Below are 26,550 nucleotides of genomic sequence, written 5' to 3'. Positions count from 1 at the left end.
TTCTCAAACCAAGCACTGAAAGGGTCAATTTTATCTAGTTTAACAAAATACATGTGTTGTAAATTGGTATTTTGAGGGACTTGTATTTTGCAGTTTTTTCTTTCAATTGCTTCAATGGGGGAAAAAAACACAATAGAGGAAACCGAATGCAAAAATGTCAGTTTTACGTTCAAATTTAACAAGTACATTATACTGGTTAAGCACTACAACAGGCCTGTTACAATGTCGTCGTGTTTTTTTCTTGGTAAGAAGAACTTTCTTGCAGTGACAGCGTTGCGGTTAAGCTGGTTAGATTTGAGGCTGGACACGGAGCCAGAGGCTGATCTACTGTCAAAATTTGACTTTTAACCAACAGTAAGGACATTGTGCATAAAAGCTGAAGTATATTAAGACAAAATTCACTAAGCAAGTGGAAAAACAATTAAAGAGAATGGATTGTCTGAAAAATTTGGAGGGTGCACAGTGACTTATTAATGTTGTCACGCTCAGCTTGGGGCTGATTTGAGACCATCTACCAGTGTATAGCCTTAAATAAAGTGTAAACAGTATAAGAGATTTACAAAATTAAAAAATGATTAATGCCACACAGAAAGCTCCGACTAAATGCCATAAGTACCTCATTAACTCTATTTCAGGCCTCATAAAGCTGGAATGGTTGGTTATTTAGTCAGGTGGTAGGACAGATTGTTCATGTGGATAATAAAGATTTCTAGCGGGTAGATTTAATACCATTAATACACTTACTTCAATTCAATTTTGAGCTCAACAAAATGGCTGCGCAGTGTGAAACAGGATTATGAAACAACCAAAAAGACTAATAGAGGCTCACGCTCAATTCAAAGCTGCTCACACAAGCGTTGAACATATTTAACCCCTTAAGGACACAGCCTATTTTCAAGAAAATTTCAAAAGGCTATTTTTTCAGGGACCAGTTCAGTTCTGAAGTGGCTTTGAGGGCCTTATATATTAGAAACCCCCTATAAAACACCCCATTTTAAAAACTGCACCCCTCAAAGTATTCAAAACAGCATTTAGAAAATGTCTTAACCCTTTACACATTTCATAGGAATTAAAGCAAAGTAGAGGTGAAATTTACAAATTTCAATTTTTTTTTTACTAAATTCATTTGTAATACAGTTTTTTCTGTACCACAGAAGGTTTTACCCAAGAAATGCAACTCAATATTTATTGCCCAGATTCTGCAATTTTTAGAAATATCCCACATGTGGCCCTAGTGTGGTAATGGACTGAAATACTGGCCTCAGAATCAAAGCACCTGGTGGATTTTGGGGCCTCTATTTTATTAGAATATATTTTAGGCACCATGTCAGGTTTGAAGAGGTCTTGTGGTGGCAAAACAGTGGAAACCCCCTAAAAGTGACCCCATTTTGGAAACTACACCCCCTCAAGGAATTTTTCAAGAGGTATAGTTAGCATTTTTAGCCCACAGGTTTTTTGCTAAATTTATTGGAACTGGTCTGTGAAAATGAAAATCTGTAAAGCAATGTCTCCCGATTATGGCAATACCCCATATGTGGTAATAAACTGCTGTTTGGACCCATGGCAGGGCTCAGAAGGGAACGAGGGCCATTTGGATTTTGGAGCGCAGATTTTGCTGGAATGGTTTTCGGTGCCATGTCGTGTTTGCAAAGCCCTGGAGGGACCATAACAGTGGAAACTCCCCAAAAGTGACCCCATTTTGGAAACTAAACCCCTCAAGGAATTTTTCTAGGGGTGTAGTGTGCATTTTGACCCTACACGTTTTTTGCTGAATTTATGGGAATTATGCAGTGAAATTGAAAATCTTCATTTTTTTCTAATAAAATTTAGTTTTAGCTCAGATTTTTTCATTTTTGCAACAGATAAAGGAGAAAAAAACACCCTAATATTTGTAAAGCAAACTCTTCTGAGCACAGCAATACCCCATATGTGGTAATAAACTGCTGTTTGGACACATGGCAGAAGTTAGAAAGGACGGAGCGCCATTTGACTTTTGGAGCTCAAGTTTTGCTGGAATGGTTTGCGGCCCCATGTCACATTTGCAAAGCCACTGAGGGGCCAAAATAGTGCAAACCCGGCAAAAGTGACCCCATTTTCGAAACTATACCCCTCGTGGAATTTATCTAGCGGTATAGTGAGCATTTTGACCCCACAGTTTTTTTGCTGAATTATTGGGATTATGCAGTGAAAATGAAAATCTACATTCTTTCCCCTAAAATGTTGAATTGTTTTCATTTTCACAAGGAATAAAGGAGAAAAAGCGCCCCAACAATTGTAAACCAATTTCTCCCGAGTACGGCAATACCCCATATGTGGTTATAAACTGCTGCTTGGATACACCGCAGGGCTCAGAATGGCAGCAGAGCTACTTGGCATGTAGATTTTGGTTGATTGTTTTTTGGGTGATTCCATTTTGGAAACTTTACCCCTCAGGGTAATCATCTAGGGGTGTACTCAGCATTTTGATCCCACAGGTGTTTCATAGATTGTTTTAGAATGAGGCAGTGAAAATGAAAAATTATTTTTTTTCCCAAAAATATGTAGTTTTGCACCCAATTTTTTCCCCACAAGGGGTAATAGGAGAAAAAACAACACATAATTTGTTACCCAATTTCTCCCGAGTACGGCAATACCCCATGTGTGGCCCTAAACTGCTGTTTGGGCACATGGCAGAGCTCAAAATGGAAGGAGTGCCATGTGGCTTTTAGAGCACAGATTTTGCTGGACTGGTGTACGGGCGCCATGTCACATTTGCAGAGCGTTCTTAGGTACCAGAGTAGAGTGTAAAACCCTGAGAAGTGACCCCATTTTGTAAACTACACCCCTCAAGGCATTTATCATTTGCCTGGACATATGACAGAGCTTAGGAGTGAAAGGCGCATGTGAGACCTATTTTGGTGATTTTCGCAGCATTAGCCCACAACGGCAGGGCTCTGGGGTCAAATAGTAAAACAAACCCCCAAGTAGTGACCCCCATTTTGGAAACTGAACCCCTCAAGGCATTTTGACCACACAGGTTTTTTTTCTATTAGAAATTAATGCTCAGTGGATGGTGCAAAGTGAAAATTTCCACAGGTATGTGCCATTTTAGTGCACAATATTTTGTGCCCAGTTCGTGCCACTGAAGACAAATACCTCAAACTGTTAAGCGGGTTCTCCCGGATATGGTGATGCCATATATGTGGACGTACACTGCTGCTTGGGCACGCTGCAGGGCGCGCCATTTGGCTTTTGGAGCGTGGATTTTGCTCGCTAGTTGTTTTGTTTGGGGTTTTGCTGGTATTTCAGTTATGATGTGGGGGCATATGTAAGCTGTGCGGAGTACATCAGGGGTATAATAAGAGAGTATAATAATGGGGTAAATAAATAATTATCCACAGATATGTGGCCGGTGTCGCACTGATAAATGGCGCCCGATCTTATCCGCTTTTGGACACTTTGCACATTTTGCATCGCCATATTCTGAGAGCCAAAACGTCTTTATTTTTTCTCCACCGGAGCCGTGTGAGGGCTTATTTGTTGCGGGACAATCTGTAGATTTCTTTGCTACCATTTTGGGGTACATGCGATTTTTTGATCACTTTGTATTTTATTTTATTGGCAAGCAAGGTGACCAAAAACCTGCAATTCTGATGTTTTTTATTATTTCTTTTTTTCGGCGTTCGCCATGCGCTATGAATGACAATTTTACGTTATTCTGCGGGTCGGTACGATTACGGTGATACCAGATGTATATAGTTTTTCTTATGTTTTGCAGCGTCTGCACGATAAAATCACTTTTGTTTCAAATAATTTATTTTTGGTGTCACCATAGTCTGAGAGCCATAACTTTTTTATTTTTCCGTCAAAAAAGCGGTGGGAGAGCTTGTATTTTGCGGGACGGGCTGCGTTTTTTAATGGTATAATTTTGGGGTACATGCAACTTTTAGATCCCTTTTTTTATTCTGTTTTGCGAGGGGTAGCGACTAACAAACAGCGATTCTGGAATAGTTTTTCATTGAATTTTTTTACGGTGTTCACCATACGGGTAAAATAGCGTGATATTTTTATAGTTGGGGTCGTTACGGACACGGGGATACCACATATGTGTACTTTTTTAATGTTTTTTCCTATAATAAAAGACTTATTATAGGAAAAAAGGCTGTTATAGTGTTTTTTAACATGAAACTTATTTTTTTGTAACTTTTTTACAACATTTTTATTAACTTGTTTTAACTTTTTTTTTTTGTCCCACTAGGGAACTTGAAGGCATGAAGCCCTGATCGCTATTCTAATACACTGCACTACCTACATAGTGCAGTGTATTAGAGCTGTCAGCTGTTCACTGACAGCAAGCCTATTAGGCTTCGCCTCCCGGCGGGGCCTAATAGGCTTCCGTACTAGGAAGCGATTGTTAGGCTATGGTTGCCATAGCAACCATCGGAACACCCGTGGGTGCCGATGGTTGACTTTAGCAACCATAGGGTACGATCTAATCACTTAGATGCAGCGATAGCTGCATCTAAGGGGTTAATTGGCCGGATCGGAGCCTTGCTCCGGTCCTGGCCATTAGGGCACGATGTCAGCTGTGACAAGCAGCTGACACCCGCGCCCGTGGCAACCATCGTGGTTGCCGACAGGCTACAAGACACTTCGATGCATCGATCACATTAATCGATGCATCGAAGGGGTTAATCGGCCGGATCGGAGCCTAGCTCCGGTCCTGGCCGTTGCAGAGGGGCGTCGGACAGCTGATTCCTGGTGGTGATAGCGCTGGCTCAGCTTCTGAGCCAGCGCCATCACATACACGCGTCATGGAGCTGTGATTGGTCAGTCTGCTTTGACTGACCAATCACAGCGATCGCCGGCAGGAGACCGCTGTGAATTGTCCCCTGCCGTCTTACTGTGCCGGTCAACTGTCATAAACAGTTGACGGCACAGTTCTGTCACCTTGTCCTTTGACAGGGTGACAGAAATTAGCCAGGACGCGCCGGTACGTCCCTGTGCCTTAAAGCACTTCAATGCAGGACGTACCGGTGCGTCCTGGTGCGCTAAGGGGTTAATCCACATTGTACTTTGGCATAAATTAGACATAAATATGGATAGGAAAAACTTTACATACAACTCTACACATTTATAAGAGGTTATTCACATAGGACTAAGAAGAAAAAATATATTCCATAATAGAGAACAAACAAAACCAAACATGTAAAAGGAATAAAGAAAAGCGTGCCGTTATTAAAAACTTTCCTGGACAGAAAAGTAAGGCTTTGTTCACATTGGCATCATGGATTCAATTGTGACAGGATCCGTGACTGATATGTCAGATCCATAATATTCTGTCATTAACTGCTGTTTTTTATAACCCCTTATTGGACAGAAGAGCGCAGCAGACTACGATGTTTTGATCCTAAAAAATATTAAAAACTGAGAAATACCTTTCTCTTTGGCAGTGTGTATAATAAATATGGTGCATTCAAATATTATACTATTTCATCTGTACTGTGGCTCACTATACCTGGCTTTACTCTAGGTTGTATGTACACGTTTTTTGCCATTTTTTTTTATACTTGTCATTTTTACAAAAAAAATGACAAAAACGGCACATGTGAATATGACCTGGCATCATACACACATGAATATTACGTCTCCATACAAGCCCAAGTTGTATAGAACCGTAATACAACACCCATAGCCTTCCTAACCTCCTTATACATGCGATACAGAGTATTTTTTTCCTGTTGGATCCTGACAATTGCTTCTAAAGGAGAAAATCTCCATGACGCTTCTTTTGGACAATTGTCCTCAGATTCCTCATTTGCTAATCACTTTGCTTCTGATCATACCGCTGGACATTACTCTAATACAATTTTCTTAGGACTCCCGCTTCGTAGATGGGAGATGGCAAGCTGAACAACCAACTAATGGGATATAAACATCACAAGGAAATAAAGTGAGATACTGCAAGAAAATATTTTACTGCTGGTAATATTGACTATTTGACCCCTGACTCTAGCACTATACAGTTTGTTTTTATATATTTTTAAGCTAGATACAATAATCACAAAATATTGCTGTCAATATTCGCTATTTATCATTAAATTATAGAAAAATGTATTGCTACCTTAGGGTGTAATGAATTAATCTTTATGTTACACTGCTTTTTATTCATTTACCTGTTGGTGCAATAGTAAGAAAATGGAAGACATACAAAATGACTGTCAATCAACATCGATCTGGGGCTCCATGCAAAATCTCACCTCGTGGGGTATCCTTGATCCTGAGGAAGGTGAGAGCTCAGCCGAAAACTACACGGGGGGAACTTGTTAATGATCTCAAGCTGGGACCACAGCTGGGACCACAGCTGACCACAGTCACCAAGAAAACCATTGGTAACACATTACGCCGTAATGGATTAAAATCCTGCAGTGCCCGCAAGGTCCCCCTGCTCAAGAAGGCACATGTACAGGCCCGTCTGAAGTTTGCAAATGAACATCTGGATGATTCTGAGAGTGATTGGGAGAAGGTGCTGTGGTCAGATGAGACTAAAATTGAGCTCTTTGGCATTAACTCTACTCGCCGTGTTTGGAGGAAGAGAAATGCTGCCTATGACCCAAAGAACACCGTCCCCACTGTCAAGCATGGAGGTGGAAACATTATGTTTTGGGGGTGTTTCTCTGCTAAGGGCACAGGACTACTTCACCGCATCAATGGGAGAATGGATGGAGCCATGTACCGTCAAATCCTGAGTGACAACCTCCTTTCCTCCACCAGGACATTAAAAATGGCTCGTGGCTGGGTCTTCCAGCACGACAATGACCCGAAACATATAGCCAAGGCAACAAAGGAGTGGCTCAAAAAGAAGCACATTAAGGTCATGTAGTGGCCTAGCCAGTCTCAAGACCTTGATCCCATCGAAAACTTATGGAGGGAGCAGAAGATCCGAGTTGCCAAGCGACAGCCTCGAAATCTTAATGATTTACAGATGATCTGCAAAGAGGAGTGGGCCAAAATTCCATCTAACATGTGTGCAAACCTCATCATCAACTACAAAAAACGTCTGACTGCTGTGCTTGCCAACAAGGGTTTTGCCACCAAGTATTAAGTCTTGTTTGCCAAAGGGATCAAATACTTATTTCTCTGTGCACAATGCAAATAAATATATATAATTTTGACAATGTGATTTTCTGTTTTTTTTTAAATATAATCTATCTCTCACTGGTAAAATTAACCTAGCCTAAAAATTCTAGACTGTTCATGTCTTTGACAGTGGGCAAACTTACAAAATCAGCAAGGGATCAAATACTTATTTCCTTCACTGTATGTGAGTCAATGCTCATCAAACAAGTGACGAAGCTAAAAAAGTAAAACCTGACCTTGTATGACATATATACAACTGTGCCTTTCCAATTACCTATATTTGAAATATCTCGTGGTCCTGATCCTAAAGAACTTTGTGAAATTTCATAAAGTAAAAGGAGGGTGACAAAAAAAATATGTATAATGTATACATTTCACATGAATTCCAGACCTATACTCCTTTTAAAATCATATACATAGTCATCAAATTTGTCTTAATATTCCTGCGCAAAACCAAAGTTTCTACTACAAAGTAGTTGTAAGAATTGATAGAACCCTATGGATTACAGAAATACCGCTTTCAATGGAACATCTAAGCTTTGTTACAGTCATCTTAACATGAAGAACGTGTATGTATATATATATATATATATATATATATATATATATACACACACATGTATACTGTATATTTGAATAATCTTTTATATAAATATTTGCAGACTACTTATGAATTCAGTTTCAAAAACATTGCAGTGTTGTAGTTATTTGTTGAATTGAGTCATAAGAGAAACCAGGCCTAATTCACAACTAAACTAGCCTGACGTATGTGAGAAATTATTTAAGAAATCTCATACCTTTCTCTGAACTTTTTTCTTAAGTGAAGATGCCAGGCAGCATACAAAGATTTGGTCCTTGTTTGGATTTTAAACAACCGATCTGTTGATTGGCATCTTGCCTTAGGGATCTATAATGCATTCCATTGCAGTGGGGCCATTTCTCTTTCTCTTCATTTCATCCTAAGCTATGAATTTGGAAATCTGTGCATACACCAAAGCCAATGGAACAACGCTGCTAGCAAACTTTTTATCAGATATGCTTCATGTTTTCAGAAATGGCACATGGACATACGTAAATTTGCATTAACAAAAATGTGCCAAAAAGACAACAGGTGTGTTTGAACATTTCCTCCAAACATACCTGTCAGTGCAAAAGTATAATTATGTACTAAGAGGCCTTTTGCACGGGAAGATTTTCCTTATGTCGATTGGCACTCGTTTATTCCATTCAAGCGGAGCAATGATCGGAATGTATGGGAACGAAGAATTGTTAATCTATGGACAGTGGCGTCAGGGGCTCCTCCAGCAGAGGAATCCCTGGCCAAAGCATCAGCAAAGCTCTGGCTGGGGATTCCACTCCTAGAGGGAGCCTTAATGGAGCTATCTACTTGGGGTGTGTGTGTGTGTGTGTGTGTGTCTGTGCGTGTACAGAGCGCACTCTGGCATTATTTACAGAGGGCACTGTGGCATTATGTACAGAGGGCACTGTGGCATTATCTACGGGTGGGTGTGTGGCAGTATCTGCAGAGGGCACTGTGGCTGTATCTACAGAGGGCACTGTGGCATTATTTACAGAGGGTATTGTGAAATTATTTACAGAGGGCACTGTGGCATTATCTACAGGGGGCACTGTGGCATTATCTACAGAGGGCACTGTGGCATTATGTACAGAGGGCACTGTGGCATTATCTACGGGTGGGTGTGTGGCAGTATCTACAGAGGGCACTGTGGCAGTATCTACAGAGGGCACAGTGGCAGTATCTAAAAAGGGGCTGCCCAATCTTGATATTATTGTGTCTGCCAACTGAGCAGCCAGACTGCATTTAGAGACACAAACTGGAAAACTGGATTGTTCAAATAAGCACATGGAGTAAACGCGCAAATTTCCATTAAGTTTAAACCTAGCGCTACTATTATAGCAATGTAGCATTATTATAGTAATGTAGTATTATTATAGTAATGTAGCATTGTTATAGTAATGTAATATTATAGTAATGAAGTATTGTTATAGTAATGTAGTATTATAGTAATGTAATATTATTATAGTAATGTAGTACTGTTATATTAATGTAGTATTATTATAGTAATGTAGTATTGTTATAGTAATGTAGTAGTATTATTATAGTAATGTAGTATTATTATAGTAATGTAGTACTGTTATATTAATGTAGTATTATTATAGTAATGTAGTATTGTTATAGTAATGTAGTAGTATTATTATAGTAATGTAGTATTATTATAGTAATGTAGTACTGTTATATTAATGTAGTATTATTATAGTAATGTAGTATTGTTATAGTAATGTAGTATTATTATAGTAATGTAGTGGTATTTTAGTAATGTAGTATTGTTATAGTAATGTAGTATTATTATAGTAATGTAGCATTGTTATAGTAATGTAGTATTGTTATAGTAATGTCGTATTATAGTAATGTAGTAATGTTATAGTAGTGTAATATTATTATAGTAATGTAGTAGTATTATAGTAATGTAGTATTGTTAGGGTATGTGCACACACACTAATTACGTCCGTAAATGACGGACGTATTTCGGCCGCAAGTCCCGGACCGAACACAGTGCAAGGAGCCGGGCTCCTAGCATCATACTTATGTACGACGCTAGGAGTCCCTGCCTCGCTGCAGGACAACTGTCCCGTACTGTAAACATGATTACACTACGGGACAGTTGTCCTGCAGCGAGGCAGGGATTCCTAGCATCGTACATAACTATGATGCTAGGAGCCCGGCTCCTTGCACTGTGTTCGGTCCGGGACTTGCGGCCGAAATACGTCAGTCAATTACGGACGTAATTAGTGTGTGTGCACATACCCTTATAGTAATGTAGTGGTATTATAGTAATGTAGTATTGTTATAGTAATGTCGTATTATAGTAATGTAGTAATGTTATAGTAGTGTAATATTATTATAGTAATGTAGTATTTTTATAATAATGTAGTATTGTTATAGTAATGTAGTGGTATTTTAGTAATGTAGTATTGTTATAGTAATGTCGTATTATTATAGTAATGTAGCATTGTTATAGTAATGTAATATTATTATAGTAATGTAATATTATTATAGTAATGTAGTATTATTATAGTAATGTAGCATTGTTATAGTAATGTAGTGGTATTATAGTAATGTAGTAGTATTATAGTAATGTCGTAGTGTTATAGTAATGTAGTAATGTTATAGTAGTGTAATATTATTATAGTAATGTAGTAATGTTATAGTAGTGTAATATTATTATAGTAATGTTACAGTAGTATTATAGTAATGTAGTATTGTTATAGTAATGTAGTATTATAGTAATGTTATAGTAATGTAGTATTATTATAGTAATGTAGTATTATAGTAATGTAGTAATGTTATAGTAGTGTAATATTATTATAGTAATGTAGTATTTTTATAATAATGTAGTATTGTTATAGTAATGTAGTGGTATTTTAGTAATGTAGTATTGTTATAGTAATGTCGTATTATTATAGTAATGTAGCATTGTTATAGTAATGTAATATTATTATAGTAATGTAATATTATTATAGTAATGTAGTATTATTATAGTAATGTAGCATTGTTATAGTAATGTAGTGGTATTATAGTAATGTAGTAGTATTATAGTAATGTAGTATTGTTATAGTAATGTCGTAGTGTTATAGTAATGTAGTAATGTTATAGTAGTGTAATATTATTATAGTAATGTAGTATTTTTATAATAATGTAGTATTGTTATAGTAATGTAGTGGTATTTTAGTAATGTAGTATTGTTATAGTAATGTCGTATTATTATAGTAATGTAGCATTGTTATAGTAATGTAATATTATTATAGTAATGTAATATTATTATAGTAATGTAGTATTATTATAGTAATGTAGCATTGTTATAGTAATGTAGTGGTATTATAGTAATGTAGTAGTATTATAGTAATGTCGTAGTGTTATAGTAATGTAGTAATGTTATAGTAGTGTAATATTATTATAGGAATGTAGTAATGTTATAGTAGTGTAATATTATTATAGTAATGTTACAGTAGTATTATAGTAATGTAGTATTGTTATAGTAATGTAGTATTATAGTAATGTTATAGTAATGTAGTATTATTATAGTAATGTAGTATTATAGTAATGTAGTAATGTTATAGTAGTGTAATATTATTATAGTAATGTAGTATTTTTATAATAATGTAGTATTGTTATAGTAATGTAGTGGTATTTTAGTAATGTAGTATTGTTATAGTAATGTCGTATTATTATAGTAATGTAGCATTGTTATAGTAATGTAATATTATTATAGTAATGTAATATTATTATAGTAATGTAGTATTATTATAGTAATGTAGCATTGTTATAGTAATGTAGTGGTATTATAGTAATGTAGTAGTATTATAGTAATGTAGTATTGTTATAGTAATGTCGTAGTGTTATAGTAATGTAGTAATGTTATAGTAGTGTAATATTATTATAGTAATGTAGTAATGTTATAGTAGTGTAATATTATTATAGTAATGTTACAGTAGTATTATAGTAATGTAGTATTGTTATAGTAATGTAGTATTATAGTAATGTTATAGTAATGTAGTATTATTATAGTAATGTAGTATTATAGTAATGTAGTATTGTTATAGTAGTTCGAATAACTAATTGATTAACAATACTTTTGTATTGCATCAAATTTGAAAGTAATGCGGCCCGTCAACTTCACACTTTTTCTATTTGCGGCCCGTTTACCAGGCCAATTTTGAGACCCCTAGTTTAGGGCATCAGTATAAAGGCAACTGGAAGATGGGGGATATTGCAGTTGTGTGGCTATAAAACAAGAAAATGATATAACAATTATTTTGTTGTGACACGTACAGTATATATTGGCATTTTCCTGTCAATGTGCTTTCTGGAAGGTGCACAAATAACCTCTCCCTGCTCTTTAATTATGTTCTCCATAAAAAGAAAAACAAACGTATGTGTATAAAGTACAGAAGAAAGAGTAAAGCAGCCATCTGGCTCTATTTCTTACTTTATTTCCCCATCCCTTCACACATCTCACAAATTCTTTTCACACAGTAACCCACGCTGAGTGATTGAGCCGCTGCGGTCTTCTATTTCTGTATATGGCAGATGACTGTTTATGCACCACAACCGAAATCCTGCTCCAATTCAAGCAATGTTTTCATATGGCCAGATTTGCTGAATAATGGGTTTTTTTTGTGTGTTTTCTTACAATAAATTGTTGAGTGTAAATAAAAATTTACACTATTTTAAAAGGTGTTTATAATGCATAATTTTATTATGCTCAGGGTATTGGGGCAAATTAATATGGTTCCTTTAAAGTATGTATTTCATGTGATATGCAATTACTTCTGGGCTAAGACTATGCTAACAGGAAGGAAACAGCAATCTTGTAGTACAGTGGTAAACCAACATCATTTTAATAAAAACCCCTAACCTCCACTAGTATGTGACTCGCGGAGCCCTTTATAAATAGTGTCTGGTTCCTTCTCAAATTCTGAGTACTTGGTTTACATATTGTGGAAGGCTGTTGTCTATAAGGATAACTGCACTTCAAGACCTGGTGTTTTAGAAATCATGATGACAAGGCATCTTTCTAAATCTGTCCCTAAGAAATTTTCAATCTAGTGAGGGTGGGTAGTTGAGAATTGTTATGGTCTTTTCTACTGAATAGGGGACGCTTATGCTTATGCCAAGTGTATTGCTGCCTAAGGCCCCCTGCACACGAACGTAAAAACGCCCGTACAGCACGTTTTTACAGGCCCATGGACTTCTATTGGCCACGGGTACCTCCCCATATGCTTACGGGAAGGTGCCCGTGCTGTTGAAAAATATAGAATATGTCCTATTTCAGGCCGTAATTACGGCACGGGCAGGCCCATAGAAGTCTATGGGGCTCCTGTAATTACAGTTGACTACGTGTGTGCACCGGTAATTACGGGAGCGTTGCTAGGCGACGTCAGAAAATAGTCACTGTCCAGGGTGCTGAAAGAGTTAAACGATCGGCAGTAACTGTTTCAGAACCCTGGACAGTGACTTCCGATCACAATATAGATCAACCTGTAAAAAAAAAGACGTTCATACTTACCCAGAACTCCCTTCTTCTTCCTCCAGTTCGGCCTCCTGGGATGACGTTTCAGCCCATGTGACCGCTGCAGCCAATCATAGGCCAATCACAGGCTGCAGCGGTCACATGGACTGCCGCGTCATCCAGGGAGGTCGGGCTGGATATCGAAAGAGGGACGCGTCACCAAGACAACGGCCGGGTAAGTATGAATTTCTTTTACTTTTTCTGCGGAAAGGGCTGTCCCTTCTCTCTATCCTGCACTGATAGAGAGAAAGGCTGCCGATTACTGCAGTGTAATTTAGCAGCGAAAACGTGCCCGTAAATACGGGTGGAATACGGATGACACCGGACCCGTATTTACGGGCACAGGTCCGTAAATACTGGTGCAATACGGGTCGAATACGTGTGACCAAGGAACTGTATTTACGCCAGTATTTACGGGAGGACAAAAATACGTTCGTGTGCATGAGGCCTAAAGCAAATAATAAAATAGCCACATGTAGAGAATATAAATTCAGGCTTCTGAAGGGCTGTAATTACCATATTTCTCTCTTTGGCTTCACCCAACCTTTTAATGTCGCTCTGATTATGTTTGTGGGGTTGATATATGCCCAAGTAGTGATGTAACAGAGCTGAGTCACAGTAGCAGAGTTTAGTTTGTCAGCTTGCACAACTCATTTTGATATCCCAACACATGGTATAGACTGAATATATTGTCACTACTGGTCTTCCTAATACCCCCTCCACTTTAAATTTTACAGGATAAAATATGGAGTTATTATGTATCAAGCAGAAAAATATACTAGTAAACAATGTATGAAATTCCCTATTAGAACCTTTTTGTTTACACATGTGGTAATAACAGGCCTTGTATACAAGACATATACAAAAACATTTTTTGTCTTTTTTTAGACAAAAACAAGCTAACATCCATTATCACTCCATGTAGCTACGCAGCTTATCTCAAGGACAAGCTTGGGCATTTCTTTGGACTGGAGAGCTCATCGTAAAAGAAACACATTTTGAAGAAAAGTTTATACCATTCCTGGATCTTATGAGTTTATTTGGAGCAGATGAAAACTGTTGAGCCTACAAATGTTTGAGCACTTAAAATAACAGGAAACTCTGTTAGTGGATTACACACATATTTTCTGCATGTTTTATGATTTAAGTATAAAGGTTACCTTTTATATTTTTATTTTTTTAACTGTATTCAGAAAGTTTGTAATAAAGTACTCTAGATCCACCGACCCTTCCCATAAGAAAACAGGCTGTAAATCACCAACAGTAAAATTCTCATGTAGAGGTGCTGTATTGTACCGTTACAGAAAGAATTACTGAAGGAGCGGTCCTGATCAAGAATAAATACTTTGCTTTACGGGAAAGAATCCGGCAGTGAAGCTAGAAACGTTACAGGTCAACCAGGTTCCAAAATAGTAATTTAAGAAGACGGAATATTCCAGTAATGAAAGGTATGTATATAAGTGTTTTGGCATCTACTCTATGTTAACAAACAATAAAGGGGTTGATTAAAGTTGATTCTGCTAGAGGAGGTGGTCATTGAATGCTCATTTATCCTGCAGCGCCCACTACAGAGGAAATGTAGTATTAAATGTGGTGGTTTAAATGAATGGCCATCCAGTCTGCAAGAGCGAGAGCTGCTGCTACTTAGAAGCTCTCTGCGCTGGCTGATAAAGAGGGGTGCCGAGATGAGGAATCCCCCTTTATGAGGTCCATATGACCAAATAAGGCAAATGGAAAGAGAGGAGACATGAGAAACCCCTATAAGACTTTGTAAAGAACCAAATGAATGTTTATAGAACTAGTTTACCGCGATGGACTACAAACTACAGTTGGATTTTCTGACTATTATAATGAAGGAAAAATTGCAGAATATATTTTCTGTAAATGCGTTGCAAACAATATCATGATTAAATACAGATGCATTTATCTTACCTTGGGGGGCATGCTTCCATACTGCAAGACTTTAAGAGTGGTGGAGGACGTCTATTGGCCACACAAAGGCTTTCTACTGCTGTTGATCTAGTCTGTTTGTTCAAGCAAACCACTACAGCTTCTTGCATACCTGAAGAAAATATACAGAAGTGAGAGAACAAAAACTTTCATAAAACAGAAAAAGGTTATTCAGCCTCAATTAAATGAAAAAAAGAAAAAAGTTTGCCAAAAACTATTAACTACAAATTAAGAACAATTGGTAAACTACTGACTATGCGAGTGCTGAAATATTAATGAACACAGTTAAACACAAGACTACCGCAGCTGAATCTGCATCAGTCCTGCCATGCCATAAGATAAATGATTCCCAGTGTGTGGGGCAGCGAGTAGAAAGCAAAAGGGAGAGTGTAAGTGTCTATATTTCACCTAATTTTGGCAGTCAAGGCACATAAACCATAGACAAGCAGAACTGAAAGGAAACACTCTTGTGCCAACAAACCTCTAAAAAAGTCACCAGATTTCGTAACGGACCAATCTAAAGAAGGGTAATTTAATGCAGCATGCAATATATGCTTCAAAGAAAAAAAAGAAAAAAGGCGTTTTGACGTTTATATGTTTGGTTTTAATCAGCAGGATATTTACTTACTTGAGGGGAAGTTGGGAGCAGTAAGTTTTTACATTGGCTGTAGTGCTACTATGTTCCTTTTAACATTCAGCCAGAGATGAAAATCTGCTTCTGAACCATGTGTGTATTCAGGTGACGGAGCCTACTGTAGGTATGTTGGATGCTTTGTGAGTGTTGGCAAAGACAAGTTGGACAAATCTCATTAACTTTAGATATTCTCTACTTAAACGTATTGTACAGACTACAGCGGAGGGCCAACATCTCCAGCTGTTGCGGGACCACAGCTCACATCATCTGCGGCCTCTTGATCTGGCACGTACTGTGGAAATTATAGCCCAACAATAGTTGAAGAGCACATGTTGACAACACACGATAAATACACACAAAGACTGTGGCCACTTTTATTTCTGGCATAAGACATAAAAGGGAACATTTATCAGGAGTATTTGATGCATATCGAATTCCCAAGAACTCCTCAGCTTGGCTTCCTTTTTGCACTGTGTGAATCTTTAAGAAATCTGGGAGGTTTTCAACTGTTCTACAACCAAAAAGACATGAGTAAGATTTGTCTGTATTGTGAATGGTGTCTTTGTCATCCACAGACAAATTAGTATGTGGCTAGTGAAACAGAATATATGCTTGCAGCTCTTTTGTTCAGCACACTATTTATGATGCTGATGATGTGACCACCCATGGGGTTCAGGAGGTTTAATTAAAGTGCTTTACCAAAATCTATACATTTAAACCCATTTTACTGTTGAAAAAAAAAGAACAACTACTTTAATTGTCATATGTAGCAGACCAAAAAAAAGTTGACCAAAAAGGATTAACTAAAGCCAAATAGAAAATAAGGGGGAGTTCACAAGTTTTTTGCTGAGTTATTTGATGTGGAAACCGCATCGCAAAATGCGTCAAAAAACGGCCAAAAATGGCTACAATTGATTTCAATGGGAGGCGGAGGCGTTTTATCCCGCCAGCGGAAAAACCGACTCGCAGGAAAAAAAAGGGACATGCCCTATCTTTGGGCGTTTACGCCTCTGACCTCCCATTGACATCAATGGAAGGCAGAGAAAGAGTATTTCACGTCATTTTATGCCCACTTTTGTAGAGATTGCTATAATAAAAGTAGATTATGCAGTTCCCTAATACACAAGGTCTGTGGATATAGTGTTTTTGAACTTTGCAAAGGCATTTGACACTGTCCCTCATAGACGTCTAATGGGTAAATGAAGCACTATAGATTTAGAAACTATAGTTTGTAATTGGATTGAAAATTGGCTCAAGGACCGTATCCAGAGAGTTGTGGTCAATGATTCCTACTCTGAATGGTCCCCGGTTATAAGTGGTGTACCCCAGGGTTCCGTGCTGGGGCCACTATTATTCAACTTATTTATTAATGATATAGAGGATGAGATTAATAGCAATATTTAGATTTTTGCGGATGACACCAAGCTATGTAGTATTGTTCAGTCTATGGAAGATGTTCATAAATTACAAGTCGATTTGGACACACTGAGGCCCCATGCACACAAACGTAAATACGCCCGTAAATCATGGGCCGTAATTGAAGGAAGAGGAGACTATGGGGGTCCTGTAATTACGGGTGACTACGTGTGTGCACCCGTAATTACGGGAGCGTTGCTAGACGACATCAGTGCTGATCGGCAGTAACTCTTTCAGCACCAGGGACAGTGACTACCGATCACAATATAAATAAACGTGTAAAAAAAATAGAAGTTCATACTTACCCAGAACTCCCTGCTTCTTCCTCCAGTCCGGCCTCCCGGGATGACGTTTCAGCCCATGTGACCACTGCAGCCAATCACAGGCTGCAGTGGTCACATGGACTGCCGCGTCATCCAGGGAGGTCGGGCTGGATATCGAAAGAGGGACGCGTCACCAAGACAACGGCCGGGTAAGTATGAATTTCTTTTACTTTTACCTTGGAAAGGGCTGCCCCTTCTCTCTATCCTGCACTGATAGAGAAAAGGGGCTGCCGATTAGTGCAGTGCAATTTTGCAGCGCAAACGTGCCCGTAAATACGGGTGGAATACTGGTGACACCGGACCCGTATTTTCGGGCACGGGTCCGTAAATACTGGTGCAATACGAGTCGAATATGTGTGACCAATTTACGCCAGTATTTACGGGAGGGAAAAAATACGTTCGTGTGCATAAGGCCTGAGTGTTTGGGTATCCACTTGGCAAATGAGGTTTAATGTAGATAAATGTAAAGTTATGCATCTGGGTACCAACAATCTGCATGCATCATATGTCCTAGAAGGAGCTATACTGGGGGAGTCACTTGTTGAGAAGGATCTGGGTGTACATGTAAATTCTAAACTAAATAACAGCATGCAATGTCAATCAGCTGCTTCTAAGGCCAGCAAGATATTGTCGTGTATTAAAAGAGGCATGGACTCGCGGGACAGGGATGTAATATTACCACTTTACAAAGCATTAGTGAGGCCTCATCTAGAATATGCAGTTCAGTTCTGGGCTCCAGTTCATAGAAAGGATGCCCTGGAGTTGGAAAAAATACAAAGAAGAGCAACTAAACTAATAAGAGGCATGGAGAATCTAAGTTATGAGGAAAGATTAATAGAATTAAACCTATATAGTCTTGAAAAGAGACGACTAAGTGGGCACATAATTAACTTATATAAATATATGAACGGCCTATACAAAAAATATAGTGAAAATCTGTTTCATATAAAACCCCCTCAAAAGTCAAGGGGGCACTCCCACTGGAGAAAAAAAATGTTCAATCTCCAGAGGCGACAAGCCTTCTTTACTGTGAGAACTGTGAATCTATGGAATAGTCACCGCAGGAGCTGGTCACAGCAGGGACAGTAGATGGCTTTCAAAAAGGCTTAGATCATTTCCTAGAACGAGAAAATATCAGTTCCTATGTCAATGTGTAGAATTTTTGTTTCCCTTACCTTTTTTCACATCCCTTGGTTGAACTTAATGGACATGTGTCTTTTTTTCAACCGTACTAACTATGTAACTATGTAACCTACATTTCAATTAGAAATAGTCATTAGAGTTTTAGTACTTGATGACATAAAGCTATGTAAAAGGACCAGTGATGGTTCTTTATATCTTCAAGTGATTTTACTGGTACCTTAACATTAACAGACTGCATTGTAATAGACGCATATTGGATCAGTTAACAAAGGGTGTGTTCACATCAGCGTCACCCTTCCGTTCATGGGTTACGTTAGACCTTTCCGTCGGAAAAACCCATGTACGGAAAGGCAAACGGCAACCATAGCTTCCGTTTGCGTTACCATTGATTTCAATATTAATGCTTCCGTAAGTTTTCCGTTTTTTTCACAGAAACAATAGCGTAGTCGACTACACTATTGTTTCCACGAAAAAAACGGAACCTTACAGAACGGATACAAACGGGAACCATTTGCAATGGAAGCATTACCATTCAAATCAATGGTAATGCAAACGAAAGCTATGTTGTCCATTTGCCTTTCCCTTCATGGGTTCCTGCGACGGAAAGGTTTAATGAAACCCATGAATGGAAGGGTGACGCTGATGTGAACAGGCCCAAAAATAGCTTTCTTCATTAAATATAGGCCATTGATAAAGATACAATTATGTTAATACTGTTGTCCAGCCTGTGTATGCTTGAATCAGTGGGATCACAATGTGTGATGAATTTTTACCTAATACCTATAAGGTTTGAGTTTCAATCTACTTACAGACTTGCATGCTTTACTCTCTCTAAACTTTCAGCAAGAAAAGAATAACGGCAAAGAAAAACTCCTTTAGATGAGTTTTTAATCAATGTGTATTACACTGCCCTAACATTTGTCTTATTAGGACCTTGTCACTTCTTGCAAATAGGATATTAAAAGAGAGTTGGGCGAGTAAAGAGAAAGAACAAGGGGGGCATAAATAATGGGCAAAGTGACAAAATCTATGTGGATCTTCAAGCTTCCAACAAAGCAAAACCCGGCACTGTATATATCGAAAAGAATGGCATAATAGTTCCATGATATTTGATGACAGCATTGGGAAATGGTGAAGCTAACAGCAGGCTAAATTACTAACTAGTTCCTTCTGGTTGCTACCTCTGCTAGGTGAAAGGTTATGTGTAAGATGATCCAATTTCATCTCTCGAGACACAAAAAACAATAAAATTGCCTTGAATAGTCTTTCTGGTCTAGCTATATTCAGAACAAAAAGATTATTGAAGAAGTCTCAACCCTTTGTCTACAATTTATTCTCCTTTTCTGCAATTCAGTATCAAATTCCAATTGGAAATAAAGGTACCAGTCTACTAGTGATTTAACACAGGTCTGGTTTATGAAATTGCATATAAAGGTGGCCACATAGTCCGTAGGTTTAAAAATGTAGACTGTAGACTTACTGTCCTGTTTTTACAGACTATTTTTCCTTATATTTGCCAGAATTATTTTAGAATGCTCTACATCTAAATCTTGGCCAGTATAACAGGAACTAAAAAAATGCACATGGAATTCCTCTCAGGATATAAAAGTTTTAATGGCATCTCCAAACAAGTGCAGGTGGATTGTTAATGGGCCGTTTCTTCTCCCACATCTTTGTAATAAGTAGTTATTCCAGAACTGGAACAGACCAATAATAAACCCACGGCTGGTCATCCAAATATAAGCACACGTTAAAGAGAAGCTCCACCTTTGTCTACAACTCTACATAGTTATCCAATAAAAAATAGGATTGTTTTAATCTATTTTATTTTCAATACATTTTCTAGCTCTTTTTAAATGAGTTCAAATTGTTTGTATTTTGTGTTGTGTAGAACGCTCTATTGATATCCGGAAACCATCAACAATCAGGATAGCTGCTGTTATTGGATCTCAGTATGGATAATATCTGTATTCAGTACTTTCATTGCATAATAGTGTACTGTAGTGAATAAGTGGATGGCCTCAGTGGGTCATTATCATCCCAATAGCCACTGCAACCATGTCCATTAACACATGAATACATAGAATAGTTAAAAACATTAACACATGAATACCCAATCTAAGGAATTCACATGTTAATCGGGATACACAGATATTTATATATTAATGTATTGAGCCGAATTGCAGGTAGTTTCAGGCTAGAATCCCATTTTCAACAGTGCACTATTGTGCATGCAAGATACTAACTAAACACAACAAATAGTAAGGATCTAACAACAGCAGCTAGACTGCTTGCTGATTATTTACAATTATCAGTAGATGGTTTCTGTATTGCAGACCAGTGCCCTTCGCCAGTAATGAGACGCTGGTGACAGTATACATGTGCTTAGAAATTTTGAACAAGAAACGCCTTATTCTACCATTGCTTAAAATAGTTGTCTCAAAACTAAATAAATGGATTTAGGTCTACATGGATAGACATACTAAAATAAGCAACCATTACTTAGTTCTAGAGGTCCAGTACAAGAGAACATTGACTGGAATATATAATGTTGCCACAGGACAGGGCTAAACAGTGTGTTATGTAAATTTCAAGACTTTAATAATAAACTTATCAGTTTTAAACAAGAAAAAACTGCTTATCCCTATTAGAATTGGTGATTTAGGGATACATGGCCAAATTTTTTTATAATTTTTTTGCTTTAAACAAAACCAACAGCATATATGATTTGGAGCACTTTTCTAATATACTTGATATATTCAGTATCTTCTGTACAGAACACAATTCTGTTTCCATTCAACATGCATACTTGTACCTGTTACTGCCAATTCGAGGTCAGTTACGCTAGTGGTGACAAGATATTTACAAGTACATGTGCGCACTAGGAACAAATCTGCACTGAAATAAACAGCATTGCTGCCTTATCTAGTATATAAGAAAAATTCTTCAACTCATTTATGGTGCTGGTTTCTTAGAAAAAAAACATGAGGACCTACAATATGTATTACAATTACAGGTGAAGAATAAAGTCATGGGATAAACAATCAAGCACAAAAATAAAAATCGGAGAAAAGAAATATTTTTACACAATTTGTGAAACCAATTTCTTTACGTCTATTAAAAAAAAACCACATCTTTCTTTCCTTTAATCTGCATGGAATATGAAGCTGCTATTAATGTAGGAAGCACTCTGATATCCGGTAATGAATTAGACAAAAAGAAAAAGCAAAAAGGAACCATGCTGAAAAGCTCTGCTAAGATGCAGGGTAGGCAATAATAAAAAAAAAAAGCACCGTAAAATAAAATACTCATAATATTAGACCTAGACCACGTTCGGGTGTATTTCACTTCTTAACTATATTGAAAATTACAAACATACTGTCGTTTTCTTTTAATTCCTGTGGAACTGTGCTCCTAAGAAAACAGCAGCGATCATATTATTACTGGAAGTGACCTGTTCTAGTTCAGCGATAAAGTAGATTGAGTGAAACGTGTTAAATGAGATTGCAGGCATGGCGTCCAGCTGTCCATATATTTTTAAACCTGTACGTGTTTTTTTTATGCCATATGCACCACGTGAAATCACCTGCTTATAACACACTTTTACAGCTACAGAATGTACAGTTTCTTGAGAGCCAGCACCATCTGACATAAGGATTTTGCTTGGCGGGATGGAGCGCTACTGTGCCTCAGTAGAGTCAGAGGATACTATGGGGAAATAAAAGTCACTCATCCAGAACCAAGTAAAGGGTATTTTTTTACTGAATCACTAACATCAGTGCCAGAGTTTAGCCAATATATTCACACTTACGCACATGTGAATATAGTCTCCCGCTAGGAATGATAATTCCATTCTTTGAAAAGCTTTGGACTTCTTAAAGGAAGTGAAGAGGTAAAAAAATGGTTACACTACCAAAAACACAACTTCAAAGACAACTCATAAAAAGCGGATTTTAAGAAGGTCCTATAAAATACATTTTACGGACATTGCTATTCCTTCTGGGAAAGTTACTTACTGCATCCTTAAATGATACAGAAACCCAGAGAAAGTTGATCCTATATTAATATAAGGCCCATTTCTAAGTCGGACTCTAGGCCAGGAAATAGCTGTCCTGTACAATGGCCATCTACGCTATGTTGTTAAACAGGGCATAGTTAACATTGTGTTCACGCAGACCACAATTGGATGGGAACTACTGTATCTATACTCTAAACTGTGTGTTTCTTACAAAAAACTAGATTGCTTTCCAAAATTGCAGTTTTGATACATGTTGGTGTGTTGTTACTGAATATATGAATGACTAATAAAATATATTTTGAAAAATATCTTAATTTGAAATAACTTAAACTTTAAGCAGTTTTATAGGTTTTACATTGTTAGACTATTGTTGGCAATCAATGTTTGATTAGTGGGCGTTTGACCCCCAGGACTCCCACCAATCAGCAGAAAACGAGTCCACTGCTCTAATTTTAGCAGCATGGAAGGGAGTGGCAGGTATTGCAGTGAAGGGGTCGTCCCAATAGTTGGACCCTCACCAATCACATATTCATGTTAAAACCAGGAAAACCTCTTTAAATCCAGGGCACACATCATAATAATATGTATTTTTTAAATTAAAAAAACAATATTCCAGGCAGTCCTAGTTATTTAACTTCTATTATTGCAGGCGTTTCTATCAGACGCTCTTTCTCTCTAGTTGTTTTATTCTCTAGAACCATAAAATATATTTTTACCATTAATAAATGTATAAATTACATTATTTTAATAATTGTTTTTTTTTTTTTTCATGGAATGGAATGTGGAATTAACGAATTCAACCATAAAATGTATACACAAAATACAACATTGCCTTGTTCCTAAAATAACTGCAATACTTGGGTGTGTCTACTACTTGTATGTAAACAAGATGGTGTCACAAAAATTCTCTGAAAGTTGGACGGTTTTCTTAATCTAACCAAGAAAGCTGAGTGAGCACATATCCTGAGTTACACATATGTACTCATGGAAAAACATTTATGTAAGAACTTGGAACCTGAATAAAACACATTCATGTGCCAGAAAATATTGCCTGATGAATAATAAAAGCACTTGGCACCTCACTTTTCATGGATGCAAAAAGACTGCACAGAGAAATGTTTGTTTTCCTAACCACAAGAGGCTAAGGTCAATCTGATTAACCACCATTATTCAGCACCAGCTACTTCTTTGACCTACTGTACAGAAACGGTTACTCACCATGCAAAGAGTCACATACAGTGTCAAACATGGCATAATACACAAGTAGTCATAGTCATGGATTTGTGGAATGGTTCAAGAGAACACGCCACTATACCTCAGCTTGTCAAGCCAACAGAACTCTTTGACCTTCTATGACCATCATCAGAATAAATAACTAAACAGTCAGATGTGATTGGCGCTGTAATGTAGGTAACAGCAGTGTTTTTTTTATTTAGAATATGATCTATTATCACCAAGTTATGAGCGATTTTAGCTTTATGCTAATGACTTTCTTAATGCCTAACTGGGCGTGTTTTTACTTTTGACCAAGTGGGCGTTGTGGAGAGAAGTGTATGACGCTGACCAATCAGCGTCATACACTTCTCTCCATTCATTTACTCTGCACATAGTGATCCTGCGTTGTTCAGTATGTGCAGTCACATACACCCACATTAACGTTACTGAAGTGTCTTGACATTGAATAGACGTTACCTCCAGCCAGGACGTGATGTCTATTCACAATCCCAACACTTCGGTAACGATTGTGCGGGACTTACAGCACAGCAAGCGTAATCTCGCGAGATCACACTGTAAATGACAGCTTACAGTGAGATCATGCTTGCTGTGCTGTAAGTCCCACACAAACGTTACCGAAGTGTCGGGATTGTGAATAGACATCCCGTCCTGGCTGGAGGTGATGTCTATTCACTGTCAAGACACTTCAGTAACGAAAATGTGGGTGTATGTGACTGCACATAGTGAACAACGCAGGATCACTATGTGCAGAGTAAATAAATGGAGAGAAGTGTATGACGCTGATTGGTCACTGATTGGTCAGCGTCATACACTTCTCTCCACAACGCCCACTTGGTCAAAAGTAAAAACACGCCCAGTTGGAAATTAAGAAAGTAATTAGCATAAAGCTAAAATCGCTCATAACTTGGTGAAAATAGATAGTTTTTCCCTGCTGTTACCTACATTACAACGCAAATCTCATTATGTAAGAGATAGGGCCCTTATAATGTGGTGACAGAGCCTCTTTAAGGGTTAATAGTCCATGAATGCTGCATTTTTTACACAAGGGAGCATCATCCATAAATAAAGGCTTTACATGTTCAATGGTGATATAATAAGTCACTTACCTCCACCACAAGATTCAGAGCACTCGGAGAAGCCCTCATACTCCCAGTCATGGAGTTCATCAATATCCTTTAATCCTTCATTTTCCAGATCTTCCTCATCTGGGTGGAATTCAATAGCTTCACCATTGCAGGGTCCACTATAACACGTTCTCTGAGTGGCTGGTTGAGGTCCCTCACACTCATCTATGGGGAGATCAGCAATTGTCTGTGCAAATGACAAGAGTACCTGGCACTTCACACTTCTTTGTTGGATGCCTACTCCACAGGAAACACTACACGGGGACCATGGTTCTGGTATGAATCTGTAAAACAACAACAAGGGAAACGTCTACTATTTGTTTTTGAAGCAGTAATTTGGGTCCTGGATACACTACGCAGACCTAGTTCTAGCTAAAGACCCAGGACCTGTACACATTGGAAAAGATGAACAAAAACAAATACAAATAAAAAATAGTGGGGTTGCTTGTAGCAGCCATATATAGTACATATTCATTATTCTAAGGCAGCTTAGTCAGTATAACAGCTTATATTAAGTTAATTAAATAGGAAATAATAAAAGCAATAAAGGCTCTATATTTATAATACATTATATGGTCGATGCTTTTATAAAAATGGGATTCAAGACTGTTCTATCCTTATATAAACTATTGGTTGAATTGCGACACTGTTGATATGTTCAAATATATTGAAGAAAACTTGTTTTAGTAGAATTAGAAATAACTTCATTAGACCAGACCCATATAAAGTTACAAAGAAAAATAAAAAATTAAGAGAGTCCATCTTTTTTTTTCTAGAGTTCTCAAATACAAAATAACTACTTCAACTTTAATGAAGTGTCTGCACGTAAAACTTATAATAAATATATAGATTGATGTAAATGGTGCAATAGTATATATTCGGAATAAAATAGAGTTCAGAACTGTATTCATTCACCATGTAGACTTTACTAGTCCCAATAGTTCCTGCTCGGCAAGGCACTAAATATGGGCTTTGATTTAGAAGACAGCCTCTTCTAGAACATAAAACCCCTTTTCTAGTTATTACAAACAATTTCCTCTCATTTGGACTGAAATAAAATTGCTGGTTGTAAAATGCTACCCTGGTCCACAAAATGCTTTTTTAACACAAGCCCATAAAATCGGCAGAGAAAACATCTTCAAACATAATAATTACAGAATAAATGGAAAAACATCAGCAATAAATCTCGATGGTCTTTTAATAGACACTGGTAATGCAGTTAGTTACTCTAGCCAATGGTTTAAATTTGCTGTCTACTTTATGAATAGATATCCATAATACAATAGGAACTAGCTGAACTGCACTATTTTCAATATTTCCCTTGAACATTTTTAGCAATTCGTCATATAAAGATTCTTTCACACTTCTTGCTGACTGTTCTGATAAAAAAATTAAAAAAACTTGCCACAAAACGACATGTGTGATTCCAGCCTTAGGAAAGTATAAGAAGTTCTGTTTTGTCCTATAATCTACACCCTTCTCCATCCAATCTGTA

General features: G+C 37.5%; 1 protein-coding gene across 3 annotated transcripts in view; it reads right to left on the bottom strand.

The window, feature by feature from the left end:
- The window catches only part of ADAMTSL1 (ADAMTS like 1), a 341,136-nt gene that overhangs the window by 86,180 nt on the left and 228,406 nt on the right, over positions 1-26,550 (bottom strand). For all 3 annotated transcript variants that reach the window (XM_075825670.1, XM_075825676.1, XM_075825684.1), the window contains exons 14-15: positions 25,038-25,339; positions 15,144-15,273 (exon numbers count right to left, since the gene is read on the bottom strand). In XM_075825670.1, coding sequence (XP_075681785.1) covers positions 15,144-15,273; positions 25,038-25,339 — 432 coding nt within the window. The remainder of the gene's footprint in view (positions 1-15,143; positions 15,274-25,037; positions 25,340-26,550) is intronic.

The sequence above is a fragment of the Rhinoderma darwinii genome, chromosome 1 (genome assembly GCF_050947455.1).
Source record: "Rhinoderma darwinii isolate aRhiDar2 chromosome 1, aRhiDar2.hap1, whole genome shotgun sequence".
Lineage (NCBI taxonomy): Eukaryota > Metazoa > Chordata > Amphibia > Anura > Rhinodermatidae > Rhinoderma > Rhinoderma darwinii.
Note: the sequence above shows the minus strand (reverse complement) of the source record. Positions and strands in the feature narration are given on the sequence as shown.